The sequence below is a fragment of the Peromyscus maniculatus genome, chromosome 2, assembly GCF_049852395.1.
Source record: "Peromyscus maniculatus bairdii isolate BWxNUB_F1_BW_parent chromosome 2, HU_Pman_BW_mat_3.1, whole genome shotgun sequence".
Classification (NCBI taxonomy): Eukaryota; Metazoa; Chordata; class Mammalia; order Rodentia; family Cricetidae; genus Peromyscus; species Peromyscus maniculatus.
In genome coordinates, this window is record NC_134853.1 from 67,740,286 (window position 1) to 67,763,114 (window position 22,829).

At 53.9% G+C, this 22,829-nt stretch overlaps 1 protein-coding gene across 5 annotated transcripts in view; it reads right to left on the minus strand.

The window, feature by feature from the left end:
* Positions 1 to 1,231: 1,231 nt before the first annotated feature.
* Tln1 (talin 1) overlaps positions 1,232 to 22,829 on the minus strand; it is a 32,529-nt gene continuing 10,931 nt past the window's right edge. For 3 of the 5 annotated variants that reach the window (XM_076564085.1, XM_076564087.1, XM_076564086.1), the window contains exons 12-58: positions 22,701 to 22,777; positions 21,809 to 21,989; positions 21,538 to 21,651; positions 21,321 to 21,429; positions 20,868 to 21,076; positions 20,620 to 20,718; positions 20,206 to 20,256; positions 19,537 to 19,704; positions 19,058 to 19,352; positions 18,345 to 18,511; positions 17,385 to 17,513; positions 17,105 to 17,221; positions 16,885 to 16,998; positions 16,565 to 16,699; positions 16,307 to 16,435; positions 16,053 to 16,155; positions 15,385 to 15,593; positions 14,930 to 15,049; positions 14,551 to 14,748; positions 14,235 to 14,374; positions 13,960 to 14,053; positions 13,790 to 13,879; positions 13,566 to 13,688; positions 9,823 to 9,966; positions 9,257 to 9,418; positions 8,890 to 9,030; positions 8,619 to 8,800; positions 8,319 to 8,451; positions 7,905 to 8,006; positions 7,656 to 7,826; positions 7,423 to 7,572; positions 7,213 to 7,314; positions 7,018 to 7,137; positions 5,930 to 6,076; positions 5,668 to 5,834; positions 5,377 to 5,560; positions 5,161 to 5,286; positions 4,948 to 5,064; positions 4,273 to 4,458; positions 4,083 to 4,190; positions 3,527 to 3,632; positions 3,206 to 3,330; positions 2,996 to 3,121; positions 2,842 to 2,904; positions 2,549 to 2,731; positions 1,915 to 2,043; positions 1,232 to 1,802 (exon numbers count right to left, since the gene is read on the minus strand). In XM_076564085.1, the coding sequence (XP_076420200.1) occupies positions 1,677 to 1,802; positions 1,915 to 2,043; positions 2,549 to 2,731; positions 2,842 to 2,904; positions 2,996 to 3,121; positions 3,206 to 3,330; positions 3,527 to 3,632; positions 4,083 to 4,190; positions 4,273 to 4,458; positions 4,948 to 5,064; positions 5,161 to 5,286; positions 5,377 to 5,560; positions 5,668 to 5,834; positions 5,930 to 6,076; positions 7,018 to 7,137; positions 7,213 to 7,314; positions 7,423 to 7,572; positions 7,656 to 7,826; positions 7,905 to 8,006; positions 8,319 to 8,451; positions 8,619 to 8,800; positions 8,890 to 9,030; positions 9,257 to 9,418; positions 9,823 to 9,966; positions 13,566 to 13,688; positions 13,790 to 13,879; positions 13,960 to 14,053; positions 14,235 to 14,374; positions 14,551 to 14,748; positions 14,930 to 15,049; positions 15,385 to 15,593; positions 16,053 to 16,155; positions 16,307 to 16,435; positions 16,565 to 16,699; positions 16,885 to 16,998; positions 17,105 to 17,221; positions 17,385 to 17,513; positions 18,345 to 18,511; positions 19,058 to 19,352; positions 19,537 to 19,704; positions 20,206 to 20,256; positions 20,620 to 20,718; positions 20,868 to 21,076; positions 21,321 to 21,429; positions 21,538 to 21,651; positions 21,809 to 21,989; positions 22,701 to 22,777 (6,471 nt within the window). In that variant the 3' untranslated portion in view covers positions 1,232 to 1,676. The remainder of the gene's footprint in view (positions 1,803 to 1,914; positions 2,044 to 2,548; positions 2,732 to 2,841; positions 2,905 to 2,995; positions 3,122 to 3,205; positions 3,331 to 3,526; positions 3,633 to 4,082; positions 4,191 to 4,272; positions 4,459 to 4,947; positions 5,065 to 5,160; positions 5,287 to 5,376; positions 5,561 to 5,667; positions 5,835 to 5,929; positions 6,077 to 7,017; positions 7,138 to 7,212; positions 7,315 to 7,422; positions 7,573 to 7,655; positions 7,827 to 7,904; positions 8,007 to 8,318; positions 8,452 to 8,618; positions 8,801 to 8,889; positions 9,031 to 9,256; positions 9,419 to 9,822; positions 9,967 to 13,565; positions 13,689 to 13,789; positions 13,880 to 13,959; positions 14,054 to 14,234; positions 14,375 to 14,550; positions 14,749 to 14,929; positions 15,050 to 15,384; positions 15,594 to 16,052; positions 16,156 to 16,306; positions 16,436 to 16,564; positions 16,700 to 16,884; positions 16,999 to 17,104; positions 17,222 to 17,384; positions 17,514 to 18,344; positions 18,512 to 19,057; positions 19,353 to 19,536; positions 19,705 to 20,205; positions 20,257 to 20,619; positions 20,719 to 20,867; positions 21,077 to 21,320; positions 21,430 to 21,537; positions 21,652 to 21,808; positions 21,990 to 22,700; positions 22,778 to 22,829) is intronic. The other 2 variants (XM_006986007.4, XM_076564088.1) reach the window with 1 other exon arrangement.

Genomic DNA, 22,829 nt, shown 5'->3' on the forward strand with positions numbered 1-22,829 from the left:
ATTACTATTCATGTGGGAGGCTGGGGAAGAGACATTGAATCTGGGGTTCAGGGCCTACCACCGTACGTGGTGGAGTTCCCAGTCTATGCGTCAGAGAGGTGATAATACAGCTTGATTTTCCAGTGCTTTGCACAGGCATGGCTTAGTAAATATTGAATGTCTGAATCACAGGCGACCGGAGTGACGGTAGGAAGCTGGCACCGACCCCGTGGGCTGCCCTGGAGGACAAACCATTTCCATCCTCTTCAAACTTACTGTAATGGGGAGGAAGCCGATGGCGCGAGGTACCCAGAGCAGCGGCAAATGAGCGCTGTTTTCTGCTAGGAGGGCGAGGTATTGAAATACTACACTGTGCAGCAGGATTGGCTCACGATCCACAAAAGTCACACATAAAAACACTCTCTGACACAAGAGGGCTGTCATGTTGTGGGCAGTGGGGGGAGAGGGGAGTGGAAGGCAGTATGTATGTATGGACCTCCTTGACTGGCTCCCTTCATGGAACCCGGACAGTAACCAACTCTTGCCTGGCCACCAGGGGGCGCTCTGCCCCTCTAAAAGACGATAGTCTCAAAGGTGGATCAAGTTCCTCTTCCTGTTTTTGACAGGAATACCCCAAATCAATCAACAATGCCACCCGAGAACCATACACAAATATTTAAAAAAGGATTTGTGTGCGTGTTCCCTGGAGGCCAGAAGAGGGCATTTGTATTCTCGTCTTCATTTACTTATGTGTATGTGCCTATGTGAGTTCATGTGAAGGAGAACAGGGTCACAAGCCGGCATCGAACCCCCTGGAACTGGAGTTACAGGCAGTTGTGAGCTGCCACGTGGGTGCTGGGAATTGAACCCACATCTTCTGCAAGAGCAGCCAGTGCTCAACCACTATCGCTCCAGCCTTATACGCTTATTAATTTTCAGTGAGGTTGCTTTTGAAAACTGGCATTTGGCCAGGGACTAAAGCTGCAATCTCTTTATAGACTCCTAACTGAGCAGGGGCTCATTAGCAGCGCAGTGCTTGGCCCGTGAGATGGGAATAAGGATGGTTCTGCAGGCACAGCTTCCCGAGGAGGGTGACTGCTGGGTGCAGGCAGGAGAAAGGGGCCCATGAGCTCCAATCTCCTCTGCTCCCCTCTTGAACCAATCAAGCCAGGGGACAGAACTCACTCCTGCTCTCTCTCCCCCAGTGCCCCTGGGGAAGATCTTCCATCTCCTCACGAAGCCAGGCTGCAGCTGTAGGTAGAATCACCTTTATTGGAGCGTGACCTTTTTAGGGTTTACAACCCTCAAGCTCCATAGGTAGCTGGGGTAGGGGACATAGTATCAAAAAGGGCTGAGCTGAGCGGCTGTGGCTGTGGGGACTGGCTGGAAGCTGCTGGCAGGGTGGAGCAGCTGGGGCCCTGGCAGGTTCACACTGAGGTACAGCAGCGTTAATAATACTCTTGGAGCGTTAATACTCTGGGGAGAAACAGGCACTTAGGGGCCCTAGGGTACGAAGGCACTTGGAGTCAGGAAGAGGACAGGGCTTGCGGAGGGGCTGGGCAGGGCCAGGCCCGGGTTTGGCAGGCACTTTGGGGAAGTGCTGGGATTGGGCAGGCTGGGCCCTGACAGCCCAGAAGGCTTTGGTAGTGGCAGGCACAGTCTCTGGGCTGGGTCTGCATTAAATAGAAGCGGCTTCCCTAGTGCTCATCTCGAAGCTCTGAAGGCAAAAACTTGTACTGCTGCTGCCGGATCTGGGCCAGCTTCTTCCGCGCCTCTTCCAGCTCTCGCTCCTTCCGAAGCATCTCTTCCTGGGCTGCGATAATCTGAGGGAGGAAGGCCAAGAGAGCTCAACAAGATGTGCACTAGGGGCGGAGGCCGGGTGACAGGGCAGGCCACCGGACCGCGTCCCCACCTGAGTGCCCCGGAGTGGCTCACCTGGGCAATGCCCCCAACCATTTTCTCCTTCACCACCACCGTCTCGTTCTCCTGGTCCTCAAAGGCTGCGGCCTTCTGGGCCGCCTTCACCAAGTTATCTGAGGCCCTCTTCACCGCGTTGCCTGCAGCCTGCACACGAAGCAAACGGCAGCTCCTGAGAACTCAAGGGTCTAGTGCAGAGAGTCCCTTGACTCCCACAAAGAAAGTTATCTCGGGTGTGACAGTGTTAAGTGTCAACTTTACACAATCTGGGATCACCTGAGGAGGGAGTAGACACGAAGGCTCGTCTGGACTGGGTGGGCCTGTGGGTGTATCTGCGGGGAACTGTCTTGACCTCGTTAATTAAGATGGGAGGCACTATCCTTGGGCACTCTGGACTGTGGGAGTGGGAGAAGCTGAAGGCTAGCATGCACACAGCATTCACTGCTCTCTGCTCATGACTGTGGATATAATGTAACTAGTTGCTTCAAGTTCCTGCCCCCTTGAGTCACCAGCAGTGATGGACGGTAACCCAGAACTGAGAGCCAGATGACCTTTCTCCCTGAACACCTTTCTTTGCTGGGGTACTTGATCATCAGCCGGTGCTTTAAAGCAGAGCAGCAGAGGGACAGTGGGATGGGTCAGGGTTTCTCACCTGAAGTCGTTTCATTGCCTCAGAGTCTTGGTCGGCTTTGACCTTGCAAGCTACCAGGAGCTGGGCTGTGGAGGCAGCGACCTGCTTGGCTGAGGAAATGAGTTTCTCCTGGCTAGCATGGCCCTGGACAGCTGCATTGGCTGCCTCACACAGATTATTGGTGGCCGCAGCCACCATACGGGCCTACCGGAGAGAAAGAGTTAAGATTAAAGTATGCGTCTCACTCTGGCCCATCCCATTCCAGCCTCAAGTCTACCCAGCTCAGAAAGACACAGTGGGTGTTGTACACTCACAGCAGAAATGAGGCCCTGGGACCACTGCCCATCATCCAGTGCATTGGCTGGGATGGCGCCCACCTGCAGAAGAGAGAAGCAAGCCCACTTAGACCTGTGCTGTCTGTCCTTCCTTCAGGGGCACTCTGGCTAAGGATGTGGTTGAAGTACCGACCTTTCCCTGGGCCACCAGTTCCCTCTGGGCTGCCGATGCGGCCTTTACTAGTGCGCTGGTGGCTGCGGCAATGGACTTGGCAGCTTCCAGGATCTGCTCCTCAAAGTTCAAGGACTCATCTGCCTCCTACAAAGAGAGGTCACAGAGGGGCAGGGCGCGGGGAGGCTCTAAGAAAGGGGACGACGGGGGAGGGGAGGGGACAGTCCTGACCTTGGGTTTGGCTCGGGGCTTCAGCTGCTCTAGCTTTTTGGCTGCAGCCTCAATGGCAGCTGCAGCTCCCAGGAGCTCGTTCTCAGCAATGACAGTGGGGTCCTCTGGGTCCACCCATTCTGTTCCTGTGGGAAGAGACACAAGGAGGATGCTGAGGCAGGGTAGGGAGGCAGAAGCACTGGGGAGTTTGTTTAGCATCACAGTCCCTGGCACCCATGAGGACTAGAAGCAGGGCCAGCTCAGGGCTAGCCATCCAACCAGCAAGCAGAGACCACACCAAGACAAGACTTTCCCCTGCCTCCTACCTCTCATCCCCCTCACCTTTCATGGCCTCGGCAGCCTGGATGAGCTCAGTCACTGAGCCAGCCACCCGCTTGGAGTGCCCTGTCAACTGCTGCTTCAGTTCTGGGTTTGGCTTCTGAAGGGTCTGGGGGAGGGAGAGCGCATGACAAAGAGCATCAGACCTGAGGCTCCACCTCGGCCTGTGAACCAAGGCAGAGCCTGCTCCCGACCCCAGACCCCAGAGCACTCCACAGCACAGCCCCCAACACTGTCCTACTCAAGTACACACAGTGAGTGCATCATGCTACACACACACAGTGAAGGGGGGCTGTCACTCACCGGCTGACAAGCAAGAATGATGAAATGAGAGGAGATGGTAAGGTAGAGAAGGGGGGGTCAGGAGGGGGGAAGGAGACAAAAGAAGAGGAAGAAGAGGTGAATGGGAGGAACAATGACCGTAAGAACAATGGGGTCCCAGAGAAAGGAGACTTGGAAACGAGAATGAATTTGGGAACAGGCGGTAGGGTGGGTCTGGGTCCGAGGTGCTCAGGAAACTGTTTGCAAAAGGCTGGGACGAGGGGCAATGCCTCCTTACCAGCAGCACGTGGTCCAGCAGCTCCAGGTAGCCGTTGGCACACTCCCGGCCATAGTGCAGGGCTCGAAGCCGCACATCAGGTGCCACTTCTGGGTGGAAAGCTGCTTCCTGTCCCCAGAGCAGCAGGTTAGCGTTAGGGCTTCAGGCCTCCCAAATCCCCAGTGTGACCCCTCACTACCAGCATTCCTACCTTGCAAGCCCGAAGCATATCTGCAATAGCCCGTCGGCTCAGGTTGGCTGTGGCAATGACATCTTCCTGTCGGCAGGAATTGCCAGCAGCAACAGCTTTGGCTGTTGCCATAGTAATACCCTTGGTCATTCGGATGAAATCCTCAGGGGTAGAGGTCTTGGCAGGTGGTTCTGGGGAACAGAAGACCTGTTGGGAAAAAAAAGATGGAAGATTTTATAGTGTCTAAGACTGGAAGACAAACAGTCATGTGATTTAGTCCACACATCCATGTGTTCCTTCAAAAAGCTTTTCTTTTCTTTTCGTTTGTTTTTTGGAGACAGGGTTTTTCTGTGTAGTCCTGGCTGTCCTTGAACTTATCATCCTCCTGCCCCTGCCCCTGCCCCTGCGGCACGCGGCACCACCGCCCAGCTCAGAAAGCTTTTCTTGAATAGCCACTGTAGGTCAAGTCCTTGCGGATAGGCCTGCATCACAGCTAACAGAGAGCCACGGCCGGCCACGGCTCTGACCGGGAGGGAGGCTGTCTGGAATTTAAGCAGTGCCTTTTGGCCGGGATGCAGCTCAGCAGAGACGTGACAGGAGGTCAGGTGGGGAGTTTGGTAATAAGCGAGCAGAAGGTTGAGGAATGCAGGAGGTCCACATTCAGCTTATCACCCAGCGCCCCGGGCTTGTGCTCACCGCCAGCTCCTGACGTATGTGCTCTGTGGTTGCCTCTAGGGCCCGTGTGCCTTTGGTGGCCTCGTCTTCCACAGCCTTCACTGTCTTGAGCAACGATGTCACATTGGTCACCATCACCTGAGGGCAGCAGTGGGATGGGGGTGGAGATGATCGTAAGAAGCAGGAGGGAGAGCACTAACCACCCTCCTGCCCCTGCTCCCCACGGCCTCCCACCTTGGCGGAGTTCTTGAGCTGCCACACTGCAGGGTCATCCCCCACTTTGCCCGCCGCGGCCTTCGTCGCACTGATGAGGTCTCCCAGGGCCTTGGCTACATCCTTGACGGCGTTGATCAGCACCACCTGGGGGGAGAGGTCACTGGTTTGTGAGAGGGAGAAAGAAGGGCAACAGGAAGTGAGGCTCGGGACAGGATCAGGGATGTTAGCAAATACCTGAGTTTCCGGGTCCTCAGCTCCCAGGCTGGCTGCACCAAGCTTGACTACGTCAGCGAGACGGGTGATGGTGGCCACTGAGGACTGGGCAGCTTGTGCCAACTTCTCCTGGCTCCCTGCTGCATTCTGCACTAGGACTTTGGTGTCCTCCACAAGAACCTTTGCCGTCTTTAAGATACCCTCCCTGGGGGAGTCCCAGCCTGGTCAGCTTTCCTCAGAGCCCAAGCCTCCAGCCCCTGTTCCCCGGGCTCAGGCCCCGACCTGCCTCCCTCCGGCCAGTTCCCTCCTCACCGGTGGTCCGCGAACGTCTCAGCACCCTCGCGGTTGAGCGTGCCAGCAGTAGCGAACATGATGGTGGTGTCCAGGTCGGCAATAATCCCAGACACAGCACTGGCCGCGGTGATGCAGGCCTGGGTTCCACGGTTCCCAGCCTGGAGCGCGGCCAGCACGTGGGAGACCTGCGGCAGAGTTATACAGCGCACAGTCAGAGGGGAAGGCCACCCACGCTTGGCTGGGGAGGGGACACAGGCAGCCCCAGGAGGTCAGTGCTCACCTTCTCGGATACTCTGCGGGCACACTCTATGAGCTCCTTCTTGGTGTAGCCATCGCTGGGACTACACTGCAGGGCGCCTGCCTTCGTGACCAGAGCAGAGCAGCCATGGCCCAGCTCCTGTACGCGGTGCTTGATATGGGCGCCTATCTGAGAATGACATGAGGAACAGTGATGGTTTTGGAAGGGTGCCCAGGGGACCTCCTCTGCACCTAGAGGAATCACTGAGGATGCATGAAAACTGGAACAGCGGGATGGCTGGATGGGCAGGAACGCCTGGCGTGTGAGCCTGATCACCTGAGTGAGCCTCCTGGAACTCTCGGTGGAAGCAGAGCCCTGATTCTGGAAAGCTGTCACGTGTGCGGCTCCACATGTGCACTGTGACACGTTAACACCCGCACTCACACACATCGCACACACACACGTAATAGTAAGTAAATGGACTTTAAAAAGAAACGTGTACACTGACTAATGGAGTTGTAAGAAAAGGTTCCCAGCACAGCCTTTCTGGATTTCTTATTCAAGCAGGAGTCCCCTCCTACACATGGAAAATCACAGTGAGAAGGCGCCACTGTGTGAGGATTGTGTTAGCACCATGGGACGAGGGGGAGAAGTACTTCATGCCTGGTTATGTGAATCAGAGCCATGGATTAGGAGCCGCCAGCCTGTTGGGGTTATGGAGGGTTTGGGGATTAGGTGTGTCCTGCTAAGATCCAGTTACTCACTTTCTTGGAAAGAAAAGCCAAGAGCTCAGGCAAGAGCGAGCTTCCTGAGCATGCAACAATAAGTACCGAGGAGGGAAGAGACTCACGGCCCAGCAGAGAAGATGCCACAGGCCTCACAGGGGTTGCAGAGGCAAGAGAAGCAGAACCCAGAAGCCTACGGGTCCTGAGCTGCCCTTTGTCCCTGTGACTGAAGGCTTTGACCCTTCACGTCTACACACAGTCCTGCTCACTCTTTATGGAGTGGCCGTGAAGGTGGTGCCCATTATCTAGAGAGAGGGAGCTCAGGACAGCTCTGGAAGCTGCCATAGGAACAAGGGGCATAAGCCGGTCTCTCCTGAGAAAAGGCAGAACTGCCTCCATGTTTACCTCTTCATTTTCAGCGGCCACAGCTGCAGGCTTGGCTTGTGAGGCCAGTCGGCCATAGTCGCTGGTCAGCTGGTTGGCGAGAGGGCCCAGTTCTTCAGGGCTGGTATTGGACTTGGTCACCTAGTGGTAAGGGAAGAAGTGAAGTTCTGACCAAGCTCGGCTCTCTAGAGTAGTCCTCTTATGTCCCAGACTTACCATCTCCTGCACAGTGACAGCAATGGCCTTGGCTGTCCTCACCATGGTTGTTTGGTAATCTACGAACGAACCTTCTGGTTCACCCATAGGTCCTTCATCTAGCTGAGGAAGAGGACGGGCAAAGAGAAAGACGGTCAGGACCACTGCTACTGAGAGCCCAAAGTCCGCAGACCAGGGCAGCCCGTGTCCAGAGGCAGCCAAGGCTCTAACCTGGTTGATGGCCTGGGTGATCGAGTCCACCATGCCACCGACGACCCCTGCAGCACTGGCTGCTTCATTGAGGGTTGTCGTCAGGTCCTCCACAGCCTCTGTCATCATCTGCACGGCCTCCTCCAGGGCTTCCTGGGTGTGTGCCGCTTGCTACGGGACAGCGAGCGAAGACAGCCTGTAGCTCCTGCCTGTCTGGCTCTTATCAGCAATTACCCTCCCGGGCCCCTCACTACCTTGGGGTTACCGCCGGCCTCCTTGGCAGTGTACAGCAGCTGCAAGGCAGACTCTGCCAGCGTTTTAGTCTGGTCCAGAAGTGCCATCTGCTGCGGGTGGCTCAGTGTCTTCGAAGCAGCGCCCACCGCAGCCAGGGTGAGTGGCTCAAAGTACTGGGCCATCTGGGACACCTGAAGCAAAAGTTGGGGTGAGGGTCAGGTACTCCCTTAACTTGTCCCCTGGGACTCCTCACACGATGCCCTAGGTACCTTGTGTCCCAGCTGGGAGGCTTCAGCCCGGGCGGCAGTGGCCAGCGGCTCGATGAGATGGGAAATTTCCTGGACTGCGGTGAGCATCTGAGTGTGCAGAGCCTGGGGAGAAGGCAGACATCAGGCCTGATGTGACGGCAACAGGGCCACTGGGGTACAGAATCTCATTCTTCCTTCTAACTGTCTGGGGATGGGCACGGTACTGGAGATGGAACCCAGGGCTGTGTGTGTGCTGAGCATACACTCTACCCTGAGCTACACCCCCACTCCCAGGCGTCCTTCCGTATCTACCGCCTGAAGCAGATCCAGCGTGTCCCAGCCCTTGGATGTGTCTGTGAAGACATCCCTGAAATCCTTCTCCCCCAGCCCCATCTTTGAGCCTGACGTCTCCGTTCTCGGATACGTTCTCCTCACCTCTTGAGAGATTCCTTCCCGGGGAGCTAGCTGTTGGCTGACGGCAGCAAGAGAAGCCTGGTCCAGGTCCCGCAAGCAACTGTTCAGAGCCGCGATGGCAGTCTCGCACTCCAGCTGCCCTGGGGCTTTGTCTCTGCAGGTACACCACAGGGTTCACATAAAGACCATCTCTTAAAGGCCATCTTCCCCAACATCCCCAAATCTGGAATCATGTCCACCGACAGTGTGCCATCTCATTCCAGCTCCGCCATCCGCCATGCTGTTTGTCCCTAGCCACACACGCTTCCTAACCCTCAGTACCTCATGCTGGTAATAAGTTTCTTGATGGAATCGGAGACAGTCCGAGAGTGGCCAGCCAGCACTGACCAGCGTGGGGGGTCCCGGGGATTGACCGCTAGCGCCCGAGCTGTCTGGATGAGTCCTCCAGCGCTCTCTAACATGGTCTTAGCAGAGATCACAATAGGCTCCATGGCAGCTCGGCCCTGAGGAGAGAGGAGGCAGGGAGGCAAGCCTCATGACTTGTGTCCACGAAGATGAAGGGGCTCATCAGTTCTCGGTCACAGAGCCTCACCTCAGGGCTGATCTGGGCAGGAATGCTGGAGAATTCAGGGTTGGATGCAAAGGCACTCAGATTATCCACAGCTTCCAGCAGAGGGGCGGTCGCTGCTCGGCACTGGGCACGGTTCTCTTCCGTGAAGGCCCCATCTAGTGCCTGGAATTGAACAGGGGGCCTCAGGACTCAGTAAGTAGGCACACAAATGAAACCCAGGCCACCCTCAAGGGTGCAGAGGGTTGATGAGCTGGAATTGGTAAGTCTGGATAGGCAAGGCCAGGGGAATCTAGCAAAAGACCTCCGAGAGTGACTTCCTAGTCATTCCTAGACTCAGGAAGAGAAGGCGGGATGGGTCAGGGGACTTGAAAACTCAAACACTGTGAACCTTGATGGTCTTGACCAGATTGGCTGTACTGTTGGCCACCTCCTTGGCTGACTGGACAAACTGGCGCTTGGCAGTGGGATTGGCGGTCCGAGCAGAAGCCAGGCGGCAGCTGTTACACAGCGCAGAAGTGTGTTTGGCCACAATAGTGGCTGCAGACAACACCTGAGGACACGGAGATGGGACAGCTGAGACAGAGCAGGAAGAAGAACGCAGACCTAAGGGGAGCCATTTTAGAGTGGAGGATAGAGGAGGACACCCTGGGAAGTCTGACAGGAAAGAGAGTTTCTGGAAAAGTGGAGATCTGGGAGAGAAAGGGGCTTAAAGATGAACTGGACGTGGGGGTGGGAAAAACGGACAACAGATACATTAATGGAGAAAAATCAAAATGGGGCAAGTGAGGGAAAGAGCTCAGAGGTGTCTAGAGAGGTTGTGACCTTAGAGAGGCGTTCTGTGGAAGGTGGAGGTGTACCCCATCTTCCCTCACACGTCCTTCCTCCCCCCCTTTCCTCTCAGGGTCTGCCCATCCTTCCTCAGCCTTGCCCATGGTACCTGCACTCTTGCATTACCTGGGCCTGGGTACAGCCGGGCTCCCCCAGACTCTGGCAGGCCATCTGAATTGCCTGGTTTGCCCGGGCAAACTGTGTGGGTTCCACCAGTCCTTGCTGGCCAGCTTGGCTATTGGGGTCGGAGACACCAACCAGATACGCTGCCTGAGGAGAAATGAACACGGTGGGGGAGAAGGCAACTCTGAGGACAGGCTGTGTCTTTCTGAGCTCTGTGCGCAGAAGCAGTACTAACAACCGCAGCTTCCCTCCCTGCTCGTGTCGCTAAAGTGACCCCAGCATTCCAGAAGACTAAAGAAGTAGATAGGCTAGAACGGCAGTGCTCGCCTGTGACCCCAACGCCAGGAGACAGAGGTGCTGAGTGTGAAGACAGCCTGGAGGAGTGAGGTACCATCTCAGAACAGAACAACACACACACACACACACACACACACACACACACACACACACAAAGGATTTTACTGAACTTCATTTCCGTTTAGAAGTATGTGTGTCTGTGCTGGATCACAGAAGGAAAAGTACAAAGTACAGCGCACTGTTAAGAAGGAGTATAAACATTTGAAAGGCACATGCATACAAAGAGGCAGGAGTGTATGAAGGTCTGAGGCTAGCCTAGTCTACATAGCGACTTTGAGACCAGCCAAGGACTGGTCAAAAAGAACAAAGAAACAGAAGATACAATTCTAGGACTCTAAGGCTCTTAAGTCAGTTAGCACCCACAGCACTGTCAAGCTTGGAGTCTGCGAAGTGGCAACAGATGGATACAACACTTACTGTTGGTTTGTTTGTTTTGTTTTTCAAGACAGAATTTCTGTGTAACAGTCCTAGCTATCCCGGAACTCGCTGGTAGACAGGCTGGCTTCCACCTCACAGAACTCCACCTGCCTCTGCCTGCTGAGTGCACCACCATGCCCAGCAATGTTTACCATTCTTGTAATGGGAAGATCATCATAATGTTTAATTCATACTTCAATCAACATAGGATAGGTTTGCTTTTTCTTCTGTATGTTTTCTCAAAAATAAAACAAGAAACAAAACTAGGAAGATTTTTAAAAGTCAAGCCTGGGGCTGGAGAGACAGCTTCCTAATTAAGAGTACTTGTTCTTGTAAAAGACCTGGGTTAGCCAGGCATTGGTGGTGCATGCCTTTAAGCCCAGCACTCAGGAGGCAGAGCCAGGTGGATCTCTGTGAGTCCAAGGCCAGCCTGGTCTGCAGAGCGAGATCCAGGACAGGCACCAAAAACCACACAGAGAAACCCTATCTCGGAAACAAAACAAAAGACCTGGGTTCAATTCCCAGCACCCACATGATGACTCACAACCATAACTTGTTCTAGGAGATCTGACACCCTCTTCTCATCTCTCAAGGCACCAGGCTCTCACATGGTACACACTCATACATGTAGGCAAAATACTCATCATAATAAAAATAGCTTGGTACTGGTATAAAAACCGACATACAGACCAATGGAATCGAACTGAAGACCCTGACATTAACCCACGCACATATGAACACCTGATTTTTGACAAAGAAGCCAAAACTATACAATGGAAAAAAGAAAGTATCTTCAACAAATGGTGCTGGCATAACTGGATATCAATATGTAAAAGATTACAAATAGATCCATATCTGTCACCATGCACAAAACTCAAGTCCACGTGGACCAAAGACCTCACCATAAATCCAGTTACACTGAACTTGATGGAAGAGAAAGTAGGAAGCACTCTTGAACGCAGGAGTTCAAGTACTTTTGGCACCAGAGATCACTTCCTAAATATAACACCAGTAGCACAGACACTGAGAACAACAATTAATAAATGGGACTTCTTGAAACTGAGAAGCTTTTGTAGGGCAAAAGACACGGTCAGTAAGACAAAAAGAGGGCTGGAGGAATGGCTCAGAGGTTAAGAGCACCGAGGTCCTGAGTTCAATTCCCAGCACCCACATGGTGGCTCACAACCATCTGTAATGAGATCTGGTGCCCTCTTCTGTATACATAATAAATCAATAAATTTAAAAAAAAAGTAACAGCAAAAAAAAAAAAAAAAAAAGACAGCCTCCAGAATGGGAAAAGACCTTCACCAACCCCACATCTGATAGAGGACTGATCTCCAAAGTATTTAAAGAACTCAAGAAACTAGACATCAAAATACTGAACAATCCAATTAAAAATGGGCTAAAGAGCTAAACAGAGAATTCTCAAAAGAAGAATCTCAAATGGCTGAAAGACATTTAAAGAAATGCTCAACATCCTTAGTCATCAGAGAAATGCAAATCAAAACGACTCTGAGATACCATCTTACACCTGTCAGAATGGCTACAATCAAAAACACTAATGACAGTCTATGTTGGAGAGGATGCAGAGCAAAGGGAACACTCCTCCATTGTTGGTGGGAATGCAAACTTGTACAACCACTGTGGAAATCAGTATGGCGGTTTCTCAGAAAATTGAGAATCGATCTACTGCAAGACCCAGCCATACCACTCTTGGGCATATACCCAAGGAATGCTCAATCATACCACAAAGATACATGCTCAACTATGTTCATAGCAGCACTATTTGTAATAGCCAGAACCTGGAAACAACCTAGATGCCCGACAACTGAAGAATGGATTAAGAAAATGTGGTACATATACACAATGGAGTACTACTCAGCAGAGAAAAACAATGAAAGCATGAAATTTGCAGGCGAATGGATGGAACTAGAAAACATCATCCTGAGTGAGGTAACCCAAACCCAGAAGGACAAACATGGTATGTACTCACTCATAAATGGAAACTAGATATAAAGCAAAGAACAATCAGACTGCAACCCACAGAACCAGGGAGGCTACATAGCAGGGGGGACCCTAGGACGACTGTGGCTTATAACAAGTTTTGGTTATACTTAACTACTGGGCAAGTCTCAATGAAACATTTCACTATTAGGATAAGAATTTGTACTGTATCACTGGGCGGTGGTGGCGCACGCCTTTAATCCCAGCACTCGGGAGGCAGAGCCAGGCGGATCTCTGTGAGTTCGAGGCCAGCCTGGTCTATTGAGCGAGATCCAGGAAAGGTGCAAAGCTACACAGAGAAACCCTGTCTTGGAAAAACCAAAAAAAAAAAAAAAGAATTTGTATTGTATCAAGCTAATAATAGAAAAATAAATAAATTAAAAAAAAATGAAAAAATATAAAACTAAAAATTCAAGCCATTTACAGCAGGGGACCCAGGGCAAAAGGAGGTAAGAGAGGGAGGAGAATGGTAGGCTTCCAGGAAAAAAATAAAAATAGCTGGAAAGAAATTCTCAGGGTGGTTTTTATTTTTTTTGAGACAGGGTCACCTGGGACTCACTATGTTCACCAGGCTGACCTCAAACTCAGAGATCCACCTGCCTCTGCCTAATGCCAGAAGTAAAGGCAAACACTACTACACGTGACCTGCTTTCCCTGTAACTACTCTAATAGAAGTGCTTCACCTAGGTGGGAGTGTAGCTCAGTAGTAAGTGCTTGCCTTGCCTAACATGCCACGAGGCTTAGTTCAATTCGAGCACCATTAAAAAAAAAAGCCTCACAACTGGTCAATGTAAGCAGACCCAAGAGTTACCGCCACCTGAAGCGCTGGTGTTCAACAACTCTGACGACATCTCCCTCCCCACAGCAGGGCACCCAGAATCTGCACCAGCGTCCTGATTTGTGTCCTTGCACAGGGAGCATGGGCATGGAGCGCGAGAGCTGCTCTGGGGTCCACGGAGAGAAATTACCTGTGCAGCTGCCTCGGTGAAGCCACAGAGGGCCTTGGAGGCTGTGGCGATGGCATCGCCAAACTCCGGCAGATTTCCATTCTTGGCGTTCTGGGAGATGCCAGTCATGGCCTCACCTAGGACCTGAGGAAGAGGGGGATGAGGAGAGTCAGATCACGTCCTGGGCACCAAGGTATTAAGGCCACGTTCCTGTCCCTGCCTCCGGAGCTCCCCGTCCCACTAACCTTCGAGTTCTCCATGACACTGTCCAAGCAACCAAAGTAAGACATGTCGTTGATGGGCTGGACTGGATTCTCCAGGAGTTCTCGGACTGTCTGTGTCGGGAGTGACATGAAATTTGAGACAGTCCCTCGGCCCTAGCTCCCTCGGCCCAGCTACCATGCTGAAGGCTCACCTCGAGTTCCCGGAGGGCATTGTCACACTCCTTCTGCCCAGGTGCTTGCTGGGTGCACATGGTGATGAGCTGGTTGATGCTGTCTGTCACTGCCCTGATTTGGGGGAGGGGTGTGGAACTGAGTGAGTAGGTGATCTTTCCTGAGTCCTGTGTGCATGGGACTGTATATATTTTCTTCTGCTTTACTGTTGGCAAACCTGGGGATGCCTCATGGAATGTCCCCTCTCTGGCCTTCTCACAGGTCCCCAGAGCTGGGCTTTCCAGTTCCTGCTTACCTAGCAGCTGCAGCCAGTTGACTCTTGAGGTTGGGAGCAGCAGGATCTGTGGACAGGGCCTTAGCAGCCAGAAGAAGTTTGCTTGAAGACATGGAGATGCCCTTCAAGTTGGACACCACCTGGGCTCGGTCCTCTTGGCTCTGTTAAAGTTGATGGCACACATCATCCTGTCCTGTCTGTTTCTAAAAGGTTCTTCTTTCCCAAACATACATGTTTTGTTGGACACTGGGGAGGAGGGAACCAGGAGCAGACCTAGACTCTGGATACCCACGTGTTTCCTACCGTACCCCTCACTGCACCCTCTGCCCCTGCGTACCGGCGCCTGCCCTGCCATCTCCACCCCGGCTTCCAGGAAGGTGCTGAAGTCCTGTCCAAATCGACCTGAGGCCCGAGCCAGGTCCTGAGGGGTTCCTCGGGAGGCCTGCACCAGTTCTGTGGCTGCCTGATTTAATCCAGCAGCAGCTTCATTCAGTCGGCTCTGAGCTTCTTGAAATGTCCCCGTGCTGGGAGGAAGCTGCAGGATCGGAGGAAAAGTCAGAGAGACGAATGAGAGGTGAGACAGAGCTTTCCAAAAGCAGGCCAGTGAGATGGGCCCAGGACCTGGGAGTAACAAAAAGGGACAGCTCTGGGAAGGCAGGGTCAAAGGAGAAGCCCACGTCAGAACGCTCTCCTCTGCTAGCCAAGCCTGTTCCTACCGAGTCGCTCAGGAGTCGCTTGCTGGCATCTCCAACTGCTCTCAGGGCATTATCCACATCTCTTTGGCCAGGCAGGCAGCTAACACAGCGGTTCAGTGCCTGGGTCACAGCTTTCGCCACCTGGAGTGAGAAAGAAATAGGGTTGCCAAAGACGGAATAATCCGGGAGACCCTCCTTCCACACTGGGACGTGGACGATAACCAGCTGCCCTGCCACTGAAACTGGAAGAAGCTGAGGTCAAGGTCACAGACAATAATCACCAAGCATCCCCAAACCAGCTGCTCTGCAAGTTTGGGGCCTAAGTCTAACACACTTCTAAGACAAGAGAGAGGGTGGGATTCAGAGAGGCACGCTATGAGCAGACCTGAGAACGCATGAAGAGTGTGTCCTGTAAGGGTGGGCCTTATGGAGACGTCTAAGGGAGGGGTGGGCAGGAGCCCTTCCCAACACCTGACCTGAGCAAGTCTTTGCTGGCTCTCTGGGTCCCCTGGATGGCCAGCTGCTTTTTTTGCCTCCTCAATGAGGCTGCTGGCCTTGTCCAGGACGTCACTGGCTGTGTCAAGTACAATGGCCTGCACCGAAGGATCCGAGGTCAGGGCAGCTACGCCCCGAGCAGCCTGGGCCAGTGACCGCAGTCCACCGGCCACATCCCGAGCTGCAATACCTGGGGACACACAGAGAAGAGGGGTTGGCTCCATTAGCTTTTTTTTTTTTAAAGAGTATTTACGCAGGGCGGTGGTGGCGCACGCCTGTAATCCCAGCACTCGGGAGGCAGAGGCAGGTGGATCTCTTTGAGTTCGAGCCCAGCCTGGGCTACAGAGCTAGTCCAGGACAGGCTCCAAAGCTACAAAGAAACCCTGTCTCAAAAAACAAAAAAAAAAAAAAGAGAGAGAGAGAGAGAGTATGAGTACTCTATCTGCGTGTATGACTTCATGCCAGAAGAGGGCATCAGATCCTACTATAGATGGTTGTGAGCCGCCATATGCATGCTAGGAATTGAACTCAGGACCTCTGGAAGAGCATGTTAACCGCTGAGCCACCTCTCCAGCCCCTCCATCAGTTTACAAGCTCCTGCTTCTCCACTTCCTATCATATGCTCCACTCCTAGCTTGGGCCTACATACCTGCATAGTTCTCGTTGCCCTGGGCAACCTCCCCCAGCAGCTTGGCGATGGCCGAGCTCACTGCCTTGGTGCTGTTGCCAAGATCCTGGGTACACTTCTCCATCTGCAGACAAGGGGTGAAGGCTTAGGAGGAGGAAGTGAGAGGGCACCCGAGAAGGTTCTTGGGGACAGCTGGCAGATTAAATGAAGGTTCTGGAGCACAGCTGAGCAGACTTTCAGGGTCTGAGTGAGGGCATGTTATTAAGACTACTCACTGTTTCCCCGGGTAAGGGTTTCAGCTTGCCATCCCGAGCTGCTGCCTTGACTTCCTGCAGGTCTTTCTCTAGATTCTGTACGACACTCAGTGCAGAATCCATCTCCAAAGGTCCACATGCCTCCTGAGCCTGTGACAGTGAGCAGCAGGGGGTATGGCTACATTGCTGGGTTAGTCACCCTCTTAGAGGTTATACTGGGCAAATGCTCCCCGTCCCAGGCGTCCGCATGCACAGCCTCGTCTCCCAGTGAGTGCCTACCTTCTGGGCGGCAGTGCGGAGTTCGGCCAGAGCAGTGCCTAGGTTCTTTGCACACTGACTCAGCTGCATCGCCGAAGCCTGATCCTGAATCGTTGGCACCGAGGCTTTGGCGGCCGCCACCATCTTCCCACCTGGCTGTTGGAGAATATGCAAATGAGGGGCAGGCGACACCCTCTCTCTAGCCTTCCAGGGACACTGGTAGTACCGATGTAGTAAGCACTCGGGTTTGGTCTTAGCTACTAGCAGATATCCAGATTGCGGGAGATCTAAGTTCTTGGGAAGGAGGGAGAGTCTGGTCTTAGAAGAGGGGAGTGTCTTGCCTGCAGGAAGCTCTGGCTGGCAGCAATGAGGGCGAGCTGAGCACTGGGGCTGTCAGGCTGAGCTTGGCTTCCTCGGACGCCCTGTACCAGCAATGGAATCTGCTCCGCCACAGCCTGTGGGTCAAAGGGCCGTGAGTACCATGCTCTTGAACTCAGGGAAAGGAAAGTACTACCTTTCTTCCCACCCTTCCCTACTCCCACGTGCCTCTTGGAGACTTACCTTGCAGCTCTGTACCAGCAGGGGCTGGGGGCCTGCAGAGGCCTTGGGGGCAGAGGCTGCATGCTGGGCTGCGGCGATGGTCTGCGTAGCAGAGGCCGCAGCTTGCTTGGCTGCATGCTGTAGGACAGAGGAATCAGAAGACCAGGCACTCCCAGGCCCTGGCCTACCCGGCCCACAGTGTACCTTAAGGAAATACTGACTACCCATCCGTCCCTGCCCATTCCTCTCACTGCATCCGTGCACTTATCCCCCGAGCCGCTCCCAGACTGCCCAGCCTTACCTCCAGGCGCTGCACCAACTTCTTCTTGATGGCATTCTGTGCAGCGGCATTGGTGGCCATGCGGAGCCCCTCAGCGGCCTCCCGCAGTCGCTGCTGCTGTTCCTCACTGTCAGGGTGGGCAGCTGCTCCCTGAGAGGAGACAGTCATCACCCATCCTCATCGGAGCAGAAACACTCTTTTCTGACTCCTCTACACTCAGCTGAAAGCTCACTCCTTTTCCTAAAGCAATTGCTAACTACCTGCACTCGGGTAGGAACTGCTCAGAGTTGAGAACTGTTTCAGAAGGGAAGTGTGGGGGTGGGGGTGGGGGTGGAACAGGAGGATGGGGGGGCGGGTCCCAGGTCCCAGGTCCTTAATTTCCTCTGGGATGTGAATCCCTTCTTGGAATTGTGCCTGCGTCCTCTCCCTGGGGAGAGGAGTCTTTTTCTTGCTGTTCTCTACAGAATACTCAGAATGCTACGTTAATGTAGGGTGGCCTGGGAAGAGGAAGACTCTCAGGAGAAGGGGTCACAGCAATCTGTAGCAGCTGCAAAGCTCAGGGGATCTCTGGTGCCTCCTTCCGACAGTCTTCACACCTCGTGTGTTGGCATCTAATGCTATCTTATCCTGTAAGGCTAGCAGAGACCCCTGGGCCAAAAGGCTGTCTGCCCTCACAGGGGACCAGGAAAGACGCCATGCAGACGTGGTGGCGTCAGAAGGAAATTGGGAGCAGCAGACCTTCATCGGGAAAGAAGAAAAGATGTGGACGCTTACAGCCAGAGTCACTGGGAGTCACAGTCGCTGGAAGCCTGGCTGGTGGCCCACTGCAGGCTGGGAGCTGGGAGTTTCCTGGGGGTTTCCTTATCTGTTCTACTTCCTGCTTTTCTTGGGTCTTCCCATCAGACAAAGTCCCCACCTGGACCTCTCTCCTTCCCTTCGGAAGGGCCCAGTTCCGGGTCTGTACAGAAAACTACTTTGTACCTTGGCAGCCTCCACCATCTTGGCAGTGGCATCAGCAAGGATCTTGGCAGCACTCAGGAGCTTCCGAGAGTTCTCCAGATCACTCTCCCCCTCAGCATCGGCCTTGATGGCATTGACCAGGTCCGAGGTGGCTTGGGCCAGGATGCGGGCCTGTCGTACCATCTCCCCTGGAACACAGGGTTATCATCAAGTAAGAAAGCCAGAGACACTGGAAGAGGGTGAGGGAGGAGGGTGAGTGGGCCAGACAATGTAGACAAGGGCTTTCGGGGACAGAGACGACGAGACTGGCGAAGTTCTCGAGTGATTTCCTCTGAGTTCCAGCTTTCTGGGTTAAGATCTTGGAGAACAGATCTCCCAGTGAGCTCCCACGGGAGGAAGGAAGGACAGTTTCCAGCCAGTATGATTTGGGGTACAAAGGTAAAGTGGAGGAGGCTACATCCCCCCTCTTCTCGTTTGCAGGGCTAGCTCTTGACCATGCTCTTGGCCGCCTATGACTGTGCAGAAGTTGGTATCTTCTGTAAATGCTGCACGAAACAGAACAAGGCCTATCTTTCTGCTTTAGCCATGGGGAAGTGGAGGCTGCAGACTCAAGAAGGAGCCTATGGTCACACAGCTGGGAAGGCCACTGGGCCGATCCTCAGCGGTGGCAGAACTGGGTCTAAGGGAAATGTCCACACTGGGGCTTCTGTCTCCCTGGGGGTGAGGACTCTTACCGGCATCACCCATGGAGCTGAAGATGTTCTCAGTGACAGTGAGGATGGTGTCAGTGGCCTGGTCGTACCGGCCAGCAGGCCCAGCCCCTGTGGCATGGGCCTTCACGTGCTGCAGCAGCTCATTGAGGGCCTGGGTGACAGCTGTGGCTGCGGCTCCCACCCCTCGCAACAGCTGCCCATCTTCTGTGGCTGCCTGGGAGGCAGACACACAGCCCTCCACAGCCTTGGCTACCAGTCGTCCGGCCTCCACCAGCTGTTCTTGGCAGACCGGTGAGCTGATTGTAGGGGCTACCACCTACGGGGAAACGGAGCTTCAGAGCTGTGGCCAGGGAAAGAGGCCACGAGATGGGGTGTTTGTGGTTCTTACAGCAGTCACTGGGGTGACTGACGAGGCCTCAAGAGTCAGAGATAAAAAGAGGTTTGTGGGAGTGCGTGTTCACACTAGCCACAGGCACAGGGCACAGCAAACCCCGGCTCACCTTCGTACAGGCCACCAGCTGGGAGGTAGACAGGGCACACTGTGTAGCTGCAGCAATGACCTGGGTCTGAAGCCCTGAGTCCTCTGTGCGCTGGGCCACGCTCTTGGCCTTGAGGACCAGGGCAGCTGCAGCGCTCGCCACTGCCTTTGCTAGTTGCATTAGGACGTCCTGTGAGGAAAGAGCAGCCGGAAGACCTGAGCCTGAGCCTAGGAGCCACGGGTACCTCTCACAGGCTCAGCAGCTTCATTATCCCCACCGCTCCAATCAGAGCACAGCATATGCAGAAGCCTTCAGAACCTATCCCAAGCCCCTCTACCTTGAGCACCCAGAAGGACAGACCCTCACCGAGAACAAACCCTCACCAACAGAGAGAGAGTCTACACCAAAGGGAGAGATGCTTGAGGCGGATACACTCGGACAGTGATGGGGAGGACTGGGTAGTGCAATGGGGTGGGCGCTTCATGTCTCCATGCCTCTCAATCTCAGTGTGCAAGGAGCAAGAGCCTGTCCTGCCCTATCTGATCTCTCTTCTCCAACCCTGCCAGTCTAGGCCTCCCCATCTCCCATCAAGTCTGTTCCCCTAGGAGACTGAGGAAGAGGTGTGGAGGAAGCGAGTGTATGCGGCTCAGAGAGGACCAAGCTGGGAAGGCCCAGGCCAGAGGCCGTTACCGTAGGGGAATCGGGGGGAGATCGAGCCCCAGCCCCTCTGGGTACACACATCTGCATGGGAAATCCAGGATGAAAAATCAGCTGAGGCAACTTGCCTAGGGTTGGGGAGGGGCAGCCCCATCCTCAGTGTGGCAGGGGTGTCTGAGACAGCTGAGAGCTGGGGCCATGGCTATGCACAGGAAGTCAGGGCTAAGAACATCACCAACGAGGCCCAAAGAGAGCTAGATTTATATTTGTATTTAGGGGGTCTCAATTCTCACCCCAAGAGACGAGAAGTTCTCAGTCTCATCCCTGGAAACAAGACCAGGCTGGTCTGGATGGGCCAATTTACAGAACTAGGGACTGAAATCTGAATTCTGGATCAGAGATTACCTCCTGGTAGCGGGGGTTCTAGGAGCTGGGTACATCACCAACCTGGAAGTGGGGGTCAGTGTCACTTTCCCCAATTTGCTGCAACAGCTCCCCACTGGCCTGGCCCACGTTCCCAGCTGCCTGCAGCAGGTTCTGACGGGGCTGTGGAGAAGGAACACCGTCAGAAGCCGCGTGGTCCCTGGCCGTGTGCCCACAGGGCTCACAGGCTCCTGGGTCACATTTTCGACCGCCCTTCCTCCTTGGGGTGGAACCGTGTGTCCACCCTCCCCCGCCCACCCCGTGGCCCTCACCTCGGCGCTGGCTGGCTGAGCACTGCGGAGCAGCTCTGATACTGCCCCTGCGAGGCCCTTGGCTGCCTGGAGAAGGGGCCGGCCATTGCCGCCTTCGTCCTCCAGGAGGGCGGCCAACAACTTCACCCCGCGGGACATCTCCGTCAGGTTGGAGGAGATGGTGGTGACCGCACAGCCCACCGCGGTATAGTCTGTCTCTGCGGGGTCTCCTGAAGACAGAAAGGAGGAAGAAGCTGAGGAGGAAGCTGAGGCGGGCCGGGGAAGGAGCATCGCCAGTTAGTCGCATGTGTCCTGAGAGAGATGTACGCACACAACCTTCCACGGAGTCAAGGCTCGGAGGAGATCACATACAATGCTTGTGCACACGGCTCCCCATCCCCGTCACACACACACACACACACACACACACACACACACACACACACACACACACACACGTTGACATCCACCTACCCGCCGTCAGGTTCACCACGGAGGCAGTACCAGCTGTGATGGCATCTACCTGGGAATGGATCTCATGCTTTGATTCGTCCATCTTGTTCTTACGCCAAGCTTTGGAGGCCTGAGAGAGGAAGGGAAAACCTTAGGGTCTACTCTGGTTTAATCATCCCCTCTCATTCCTTAGAGCTCAGCTTCAAATCACTTAGCCTCTTCTCTGCCCCATACTCACAGCGTCCTGGCCAAGAGGAGGCAGCGTGTCGAAGTCATCCAGAGTAGCCTGGGCATCCTGCACAGCCTGCATGCTGGAGTTAATGGTCCCAGTGAGCGCCTGCTGGGCTGACGTCTAAAGACAAGGAAAAGAGTAACAGCGACTCGAACAGGACTTTTGGAAGATGGAAAAGAGAAAGCCAGAGGCTAGGGAGAGGAGTATAAAACACTGCTCACTCGTGACACTTGCAAGAGGGACCCAGGAACCACGGCAGAGGTAGGAGCACCCTTACCAACGGCGGCATGTGTCCCCGGTGCATCTGGCCACTGGTAATCTGCTGCTGGGCAGGTGGCATGCTACCCACTTGGAAGTTCTCAGGACCGGAGGCTCCAGAGCGCATGATGGCTGGCAGAGCCACAGAGCCGTGCTCCACCTTCCCCACGCGGTTGTACTGCTGCTGAAGGACTGTCGACCTGGAGACAGAATGAACAATTACAACCTCTGCAACCTAGGTTCTAAAGCAGTGGTTCTCAACCTTCCTAAGGCTGAGACCCTGTAATACAGTTTCTCATGCTGTGGTGACCCCAACCATAAAGTCATTTCATTGCTACTTTGTAACTGAAAGTTTTTGTTTTGTTTTTTTGAGACAGGGTTTCTCTGTGTAGCCCTGGCTGTCATGGAACTTGATCTGTAGCCCAGGCTGGCCTCAAACTCACAGAGATCCATCTGCCTCTGCCTCCTGAGTGCTGAGATTAAAGGCGTGTGCCACTATTGCCTGGCCATAACTGTAATTTTGCTATTGTTATGAATCATAATGTAAATATCTGATATGCAGGATATCTGATATGAGACTCCCAAAGGAGCTGTGACCCACAGGCTGAGAACCCCTGGTCTAGGGTGTCATAGGGTCTCGTTACAGCCTGAGCCTAGTGAAAGAACTATGGGATGGACAAAAGGCTCGGCAGTTAAGAGCACTTGCTGCTCTTGCAAGGACTAGAATTCAGTTCTCAGAACCCAAGTCTCTGGCCTGAGAGCATCTGAACCCACCCACACAATTAAAAATCTTATTTAAAAAGAGAGAGAAAAGAAAAGCATTCTAAGGATGTCCAGCACCCAGTGACTCCTTGCACTCAAGCCTTCCTCTCCCTACTCATGGAATGGCATCAGCCCAACTCCCTTCCTACTTTTTGGGAGACACCGAGTCCTCCAACATAGTAGACTCTTCATCTCCTTCCAGCCCAAAGTGGTCCTTGCTTTTTTTCTGTAAGAAGAAGAGGGAAGAAGAGCTGAGGCAGTTAAGTAAGAGGCCTAGA